Source organism: Zasmidium cellare, assembly GCF_010093935.1.
Source record: "Zasmidium cellare ATCC 36951 unplaced genomic scaffold M409scaffold_107, whole genome shotgun sequence".
Lineage (NCBI taxonomy): Eukaryota > Fungi > Ascomycota > Dothideomycetes > Mycosphaerellales > Mycosphaerellaceae > Zasmidium > Zasmidium cellare.
In genome coordinates, this window is record NW_022987051.1 from 960 (window position 1) to 10,432 (window position 9,473).

Below are 9,473 nucleotides of genomic sequence, written 5' to 3' on the forward strand. Positions count from 1 at the left end.
GACCGACACGTGTGGACACTGTGCGATGTCGCACAAGACGCAGGAATGTACGAGAAAAGAGGAGCCGAAGTGTGCAAACTGCAATAGAAGACACCCAGCCTGGAGTGCAGAGTGTAGCTTAAGAAAGACAGCTAAGGCGAGGGCATCTCAAGCTCGACTTATTGCTCCGAGTCAGCATGGCTGGACGAATGAACCAACAGCGGCACGAAGCGCAAGACAACCGGAGTGGACACTCGTGGAATCTCGAAAACGAAAGCACTCCCCAATTAGAGGAGAGCGAAAACGCCAGGGACCCAGCAGACGCCCTACGACAACAACACAGCCCGAACCACAGCACACCGACCCCATGATAGAAGATGAGTAGAGCACCAACGACACTCAACATCGTACAGTATAACGTCAACAAAAGTCGCAACCGGGTCATGAGCGCATTCTTCCAAGCGATCGACCCAGAGACGCACCACGTGATTGCGCTCCAAGAACCGTGGAGGAACCCGCAAACGCCGACAACGATGCGCTCACCAAATTACCACCTCGTATACCCGCCTCATAAAAACACGAGAGTATGCTTCTTTGTAAGCAAGGTGCTCGACCAGGACAGCTGGGAAACGAAAGAACACTCCGCCGATCTTTTGACGCTTACGTTCCGCATGGATGACTACGCCTTACACATCCACAACTGTTACAATCAGCCACCGAATCTGACCTCGAGCCGAGAGCTTGGCGTACTTCGTCAGCTCCCTGGAGCGCTCGCTGGCGAAGGCCAACATCTTCTGCTCGGAGACTTTAATCTGCACCATCCGTCCTGGGGAGGCGTTCTCCTGCCGACGCAACATGCGCTGGCGGACGATCTCATAGATATCACGACCGCGGCGGACCTACAGTTGACCCTGCCGCCGGGCTCGGTGACGTGGCGGACCCAACGCAGTATGAGCACCCTCGACCTCGTCTTTGCGACTGGTCACGTGGCGGGACAAATGCGGCAATGCAGACCTTGCGAGGAGCTCGACTCAGACTCGGATCATGTTCCAATAATCACCTCGATTGAGATGATAATACCCACCCAACCCAAGAGGCCCGCCCGCCCGCAGTGGAAAAGAGCGGACTGGGACAAGGTCCGCGAGACCCTGCAACAAAAGATCGACGATCTTGGCCTAGTCCCTAGTACTAGCCATGCGGAGTTGGATGAGAAAGCTCGACGGCTTCAAACAGCAATCCAGGACACGATAGAGCGTACAATACCAAAGACCCGACCTTCGCTACTCGTGCGAAGCGGGTGGACCGTCGAGTGCACCGACGCGACACTGCGGGCAAGGAGGGCACGACGACAATGGATCCGGAGTGGTTCAGATGTCGATTACATAGCATACAGGATTGCAACAAACTCGAAGAAGCGACAGATACGGAAGGACACTCGCGCAATGTGGCGACAGACCGTGGCAGATATCACGAAAGACCCGAAGAAGATGTGGAGGCTAGCCAAGTGGGCGAGAACAACGGCGCTTGAGCCCGTAGCACCGCCCCAGTTTCCACCACTGAAAGATAGAGAAGGCATTCACCAAAGCACGAACGAGGCGAAAGCAGAGATCCTCGCGCGACACTTCTTTCCTCCGCCAAAGACTGCCGACCTATCAGACATTGCCAACCACACATACCCTGATGAACTGCACATCCCACAGAGCGTAAGCGCCGAAGACATCGTCAAGGTGCTGAGGAAGCTCCCACCAGACAAGGCACCCGGGCCCGATGGCATCCCTAACAGAATGCTCCGAGAATGCCGAGACATGCTTGCGCATCCACTAGCCGCCTTCTTTCAGGAATGCCTCGAGATGTCGTACCACCCAGCACCGTTCCGACACGCAAACACGGTCGTGCTACGGAAGCCACAGAAACCATGCTACGATGTCCCAAAAGCCCACCGACCAATCGCGCTACTCAACACACTCGGCAAAGTGCTAGAAAAGGTGGTAGCCATGCGACTATCCGAGGTGGTTGAACAACATCACTTGCTTCCGGACACACAAATGGGAGCAAGGCCGAAGAGATCCACTGTGACCGCACTCGAACTTCTCACCGAGCAGATCCGGACTGTGTGGGCCAAGGACCAGAAGCTCGTAGCTACGCTGCTGAGCCTGGACATATCGGGCGCGTTCGATAACGTCTCTCACGACAGACTCCTGCACAACGTACGAAACGCAAGAATCCCAGGTTGGACTGTGCAATACATCCAGTCCTTCCTCACCGGCCGCACCACGTTCTTGACACTCGGCACCTATCAAGACCACACGAGACAGGTCTCAACAGGTATACCGCAGGGATCCACGCTTTCGCCTATCTTGTTCCTGTTTTTCGCCTCGACACTGCTCCCACAACTCAACAATGGCTTGACCACAGCGGTGGGCTTTGTAGATGACACTAACATCCTGACGTTCAGTCGATCGACCGAGGAAAACTGTCGCATCCTAGAACAAGCGAATGAAACGTGCACAAAATGGGCGAAGACACACGGTGCGACCTTCGCACCCGACAAATACCAGCTCATACACTTCACACCACGACTGAAGAAGTTCAATTTGCAGGCCACGATCCACATCCCAGGCTTTCAAGGCGGGCCGTCACCAGCAGTTCGAATCCTTGGCGTGCATCTCGACTCTCGATTGAAGTGGGGACCACACATCAAACAGACGAGGGCGAAGGCGGCAGCTCAGATGTCTGCAGTCACCCGGCTTACACAGAGCACGTGGGGAGCATCTTTTACGAGAGCAAGGCACATCTATGCGGCAGTGGTTCGACCGTTGTTGACGTATGGGTGCGAGGTGTGGTACGATGCCGAAGACAAAAGAATAGGCAGGAACAAGCTTATCTATCCGCTGCAAACGATACAGAATAAGTGTCTGCGGGTCATCACCGGAGCGTACAAAACGACGAACATCCAACTGCTGGAACATGAGGCAAGCATTCAGCCGTTAGATCTACACCTTGAAAGACTAGCGGGAACACACGCTCTGCGGACTGCCGATACCAACAGCGATCGCACCATTGTGCAAGCCTGCACCACGATTGAAGAGAGGGCTAGGCAGACGCTCAATGTGAGCATGTCTCGGCCTCCTACGATGGCCGAACGATGGCGAAACAAGATAGGAAGGAAGGGAGGCAAGCCAAAGCTGTTCATGCAAGCCATGGCAGACGATAAATGGGCGCAACGGTGGCAGACATATCAACAAGAGCGGGAAAGAAGCGGGTTGCCGTCCGCCACTGCTCAGACCGTGAAGTGGGACCTCAGACAGTACTGGCTACACCGAGGACTTCAGAAAGCCGAAAGCACTTTGGCTACCCTACTCCGCACAGAACACATTGGTCTCAACGACTATCTAGCGCGAAGGAAGGTTCCCGACTGCCCAAGCCCGCTTTGTGAGTGTGGCTGGCAACAGCAGACAGTTAAACACATCGTCTTGTTCTGCCCCCGGTACGCACGAGATCGCGACAAGATGATCCAGGACGCGCGAACGAGCGATCTAAAGACAATGCTGAGCACTGAGGAGGGTATCAAAGCAGTGACGAGATGGTTCCTTCGGCAGTACATTCTGTCGCAATTCTCCGTGGCGAGGGAGACACTAGAAGAGAAGTCTCGAGCACCACGTCGACAACGTGGCAGGAGGGCCGGGAACGACGTCAACGACGGGTGAGCGTCGTCTTGGGCTGTTACAGGAACAGCTCATGGTATAACAGCATCACTGGCAAAAGGGCTGAGGCCACTCACGTAGAAGAAGGAGTTTTCACCCGGGCTGTTGCCACGGTTTCCCTCCTTGTAAGCAGATAGATAGGAGCAACCCGCATGGACCCACAAGGGAGCTATATCGGGGTAAGAATGAATAATAATAATAATAATCAGTCAATCAATCAACCAACTTTATCCCCTCTTACCTTTAGCGTTATACAGAGACAGATTCTCAGCTCAGCAATACGGCGTACTATAGTAAGCGTTTGGTGCAAGGTTCACTGCCTCCGTCAATAGAACCAAGATTCACGGGCACAGAGTCTGATTGCCGTCAGGGAGTTCGACTCCTCGCCTCTCCAACTCATTCCGACGTCTATCGGCGCGAACGGTCGCAAGCAAAGTCGCGCTGTCGTACGAAGAACCCCCGAGCGCCCGCAAACTTCACCTACCCACCTTCAACGGCTACCTCAAACCGATCGTACCGTAAGAACGTAGCAGCAGCGCAAAAAGGGAAACACTGATAGTGTCGCAAGAGCAACGCCGCAGCATGGTTAGTGGCAAGGAATTCTCCGTGGTGGTGGAAGATCTGCTGCGCGAAACAGAGCCATACATGAAGTCACATATGATAAAGGCCTGTGCAAACCAGTGCACAGAGTTGTTTGAAAGGTATATTGAGGCGGAGTAAGCGCTCTCCATGCTACCGTGTACTGTAGTACTTAGGATCTGACACGAGTTTTAGTCGAGCGGCTGCCGAAAGTCACACCAACTTTTTTTCACTGTCGGCCGAACTACGGAATCGTATTTACGAACTCGCTCTCGTACCTAAAGAATGTGAAGGTGGTATGAGAAGATGCACCACAATCTTTACCGGACGGCCTCGGGGCTTTTCCAGCGGCTTGGCCCGCACGGGTTGGGCTTCACAGCCAGCGCTAACAAGAGTGTCACATGCCGTTCGTAAGGAGACATTGTCAATTTACTACGGCAACAACGTGTTCGCTGCTTCTGCCAGTGACCTAGGATCTTGGATGGCACGCATTGGTCAAAACAACGTCAGTCTAGTTCGGCACCTTCGGATTCTGCTGCCCGTCTTTGCCCGCGACCCTAGGTTGAGGATAAAGGAGGAAAAAGAAGTTACTCAACGGCTCCTACGCGATATTTCCAATCGTGGTCTAACTATGTCGAAGATCGTGGGAGTTGGTATTCAAGTACCTTTAGATTGATTGATTGAATGAGGAACGCCCGCCAGACGAAGCATAATCAGTCCACCGCACCACTCCCTTCCGAAGCTGTCGCAAATCATGACGTTCGAGCGAGAGGCAGAAGGCTTTACAGCGTGTGATTCAGAGTGTGGCTACTGCGGTGGCTGTATATACTAATGACCTTATGCAAGGTCGTTGACACTTTTCACCACTTTAAATCAAGTTCAGGTCTACTAGCGTTTTGAGCTCATCCATCTACCTGACGTTGTCTCCTTCTTTTTCGGCTTCAGCGTAGAAGAGACATTCCACGGTACCACAAACGTAGTGAAGACCTCGGCCTTTGTACTCCAGCAACCCGAAGGCGGCTGAGCTCTGTCAGCGATACTACAGACGTCGTCCTCTGGTCTGGTATAAATGGAACGGCCATTGACTTCATTAGCTACCGAATGGGAGAACTAACGAGATCTGGCTCGTTCTGGTGATTGGACGGAGCGATATGTTGCATCCGAGAGATGAGGCACAAGTGACTTGCGCAACAACCACGAGGCCTATCGTCCAAATATTGCGATCCTCAGAGAAATGATATTCCACTGCGACCATCTCTGCAACTTCAGCGCCGTTTTCTGTACACGCATGCTATTGGGGCCTGCCACAATGCAGTAATTTCCATTCTTTCCATAATACATGCGCTGCTGGGTAATATCTCCATAGCGTGACCGAGATGGGTGTCGTCGACAATATCTGCCAGCTGTAGCGGGAAAACGGAGCGATGATTTCCCCCATCGTCAAGGGGGCAGAGTGTCTGCATCTGTGACTAGATCCGCTAATTCAAAGCATACGAAGTGATTCTAAGCTAGTGCTGAACACATCCTCTGATACCTGCGTAGACGACAAGTGCAATGCTCTCTTTCAGTCTCCAGTCGCTATGTATCATCGTTATTGTTATAGATGCATGTGACGACCTTGTCATGGAAACCAGCTCGATCCGTTCCACATGATCCACCGTTTGTCCGCACCCACTCATTCACTGGTGATTCTCTTTGTGACCGGCCGGTCCATTCGTTGTTTTGGACTCGGTGATAGAGCTGCTTGTCACTGTCGTACCACCAACAAACATCTGAAGACGAGGCACCAGTGCTAGAGCCCGCTTGTGACTGTGATGGTTGTGATGATGAAGATAGTACGAAGCGGCCGAACTCCAGAACAGTGTCTTCGAGATACGCTGCGCATGTACCATCGTCTCGTATAAAGCCAACTACGGTTCCCTTGGCAGCTGGATAGTCCAGACGTCTTGGATTATCCACCAGGTAATAGTTATGCAGGTTCATTTGGTAATCCGTGCTTCCGGAAAGCTTTAGTAGCGATTTCGCGATGATGGTCAGGCGGAGTTTCGTCACCCATTCGAGCGAAGATGCTCCAAGATACGGAATCGTCGTTGAAAAGGTCGCGATTCTTCTTGACAAGACGGATTACTTCCTGTAATTTGTCACGGAAATGCTCCAGGCCGGCATGGCTTGTGATGTTCGCTCCAGCTTCCGGTGGATACGGTGCAATATGAGCCAATATAATACCTTTCCCCATAACTAAAATAGCGGAACATCCATTAAGGTCCCTTGGGAAAAAGACTGTGCAAGGCGAGATCTGCGCTGCCCTCGGGGCAAGCCTGCACACAACAATACCTCTGCTGTCCCCGGGGACAAGCTTCCAGGCGAATTCTCTTTGTCCCTAGAGACAAGCGTGCAGCAAAATCTCTGCTGGGGCGATAATGGTCGCTCTCTAGTCGAGTCTTACGCTTTCACGGCCTGCGCTCCCTCGCAATACGTAAGGGTAAAGATATTACTGTCTTCGCCCCTGCTGGCCTGTCCCCAGGGACAGTAGGCATATCCTAGAATTTGCGGTCCCCAGGGACAACAGAAATAAAATCCGTGTTGTCCCTGGGGACAACAGTTCTCTATAGACCTGGTCCCCAGGGACAGCTTTCCGCGGCATTTATCGTTGTCCCTAGTGACAAGTTCGACCCTAACCCAAGGTCTTAAGACTGTTTTTCCGACATAGACTGAAGATCATTCAGAGGTACCGATATGATGTGTAGTATCTTCGCATCACTGGTGAAGCGGCAATGCCAAGGACGAGCATCGACAAGTGTGTATCCATGCTACCTCCCAACAGCTTGCTGACTCATTGACTGTTCCTGGGGCCTAAGCTTCTGTTCTCCAAAGCTATAAGATGAAGACGCGGAGCGTGAGTTTAGAGACTTTTGCAAAGCGATTGCACACAGCAAAGGGCCGCCGATAATGCCGGTAGCTCGAGCGTCTTTGACCTTCGAAACGAATGTGTCACGCAATGACGTCGCTTCTCCAAGCCGTGGTACGCCAGACTTGCTTTGCTGACTCATCGACTACTTCATACACCGAATTCTGCGTATCCATGGAAACAGAATGATAGGACATTCGCTATTCATAGAAGTAGCGCAGACATTTGTATGCACAGGCGCTGCGGCGATGCGGGGACGACCAATACCAGCGTGACAGCCTTGTCAGGTGGGCCCGCAGCAAGCAGTTGGTCGAATCAAGCGACACCACGACAGCGGCTGCATGCAGCTCGAAAAAAGGCAGACTGGCTGCCTTGCCCTTATGCAAGCTACTTCACAACGTCCAGCGCTTATGAAAGCCCCATTTCCACCTCTTGACGCTCTCGCTCTTTTTACACTACACACCGCTGGCGCAACATGACGGACAATGAGCTGATCAATGCCTTGCGCAACACGACTTTGGACGATGATGCCCTACTCTTTTCTCCCAACGAATATTCTCAGTGGGCGAGTTTGGAACTAAGCTCTATCCCGCGCTTTCTATTCCGCGTCTACACACCTCGATCGGACGGCTTCACTGATGAGACAAGAGCATCCTCACGAGATGCTGCGTTAAGGATACCTGGGAGCGACAAGGATGTTTTCGCCACTAAAACTCGGGAAGCCACTGCAAGACTCATTGCAGATCACTTGTGGTGGGAAAGAGACCAAGGAGATACACGAAGAAGGGACAACTTGGTATCCTGGTCCAGTAGCATGTTGTTTCTTATACGCTACATGTTCTACAGGCATTACGACATAGCCGACAAGTCTTCTCTCGACGACATTCACCTGCTCGTGGTAGAAACTAAAGCGCTACCCGCGCACACATTTATCCGGGATACCGACCTTATCTCGGCGTTCGAACAGTTCGACAGCCGCGAGACGAGAGGACTTAAACAAATGGCCAAGCAACGTGACGGCGATTTATACTTTGGCGAATACCTGTCGCAGGACTCTCCGCGACTCGATGGCAAATGTTGCGCGGTGTCCGCATACGTGTTGATCTACAAAGGCCTCTTGCATTTACACGACGGCTTTCAAAGTGCACACGATGGCGAAGATTCAGGTCGGTGGGTCATACCGATCCAAAAAATACGAAAGACGATACAGATAGCTCGGGAACAGCAGCCGGCGTCGCCTGAGCTGCTGAACGATGCCCTTGACATTGCGTCAGAGTATGATATGCACTGGCGACTCCCTATCGCTATTCAACTCCTAGCATTGCTGCCAGGACGTCTAGAGTGTAGTCAAGTCCTGGAAAGAATATTGCATCGAATGAGTCCAAGCGCTAAGCGACATTGACAGATTTGTCGACAAAGGTGACTAATCGAACAGAACATGAATTCCAGCAGTGTGCGACATACTGGCAGACCTTACACGCTCCAGAGTCTATGCCCGAACTGACCCGCGGCCGCTCACTTATGCAGGATTTGCTCGCAAAGCATCTGCCAGGTCGGTGATCTCCCTAAGTTTGCGACAGAAGATGCTAAAGGCAGGACTAGATGCTACTCGATCAGTACAGCCGACTCCATCATCTTCGTCTCAGCATAGAACACCTATGCCATTCACTCGGTCTCGACTAGGGGAAGGCATCACGATTGGCAATCATCCGAAGCACAGGATGTTCATATCGGGGAAGATGATGCGAGAAGCAGAGCAGCTAGATGATTCCTGCTTCCGTCGACCTCGAGCTTAGCTTCAACCTGCTTACGTCTTGATCTATGTTTACCGCTAAGCCAGCACTATTTCGCGGACAGTAACTGTACTCCTTGTAATTGATCTATTTCGTAGCGCTATTTGTTTTGAACATCTCCCTTCTTTATTCCTCTGACTCTGTATCTCCAGGCGGTGTGTACACGCTGGGGCATTTCCGTCGTTGTAATGGGTCCCTTTGTTTTATCGATTATGTGCTGGCAGTGTCGCGACCAGATGACCCCGCCCACATCTCGCAATGCCAAAGGTCAACGCGGTGGCGATTTACAGACCCCGTTCGTCGACACACGGACATGCGGTCACACATGAAGCAGCGAAAGTTACTCTGTTTTACATTTAGAGATATTGTAGACTCGAATTACAAGACTGTTCCCACTGACAACGGACGTGGACTCGCCTACAATTTGGTCCGACTATCACAAATGATAGCTCATCCAGGGAAACGTTAGACTCTGTAGCAACTACGAGCTCCTCTTCCTCGCCGATATCC

General features: G+C 52.1%; 1 protein-coding gene across 1 annotated transcript; it reads left to right on the plus strand.

Annotated features, from left to right (window-relative positions):
* Positions 1-7,693: 7,693 nt before the first annotated feature.
* On the plus strand, positions 7,694-8,497 carry M409DRAFT_33905 (uncharacterized protein; the record flags this gene model as incomplete). Its single annotated transcript, XM_033810308.1, has 1 exon — positions 7,694-8,497. A coding segment is annotated over one exon (804 nt), but the record flags the coding sequence as incomplete, so codon positions are not given.
* Positions 8,498-9,473: the final 976 nt, after the last annotated feature.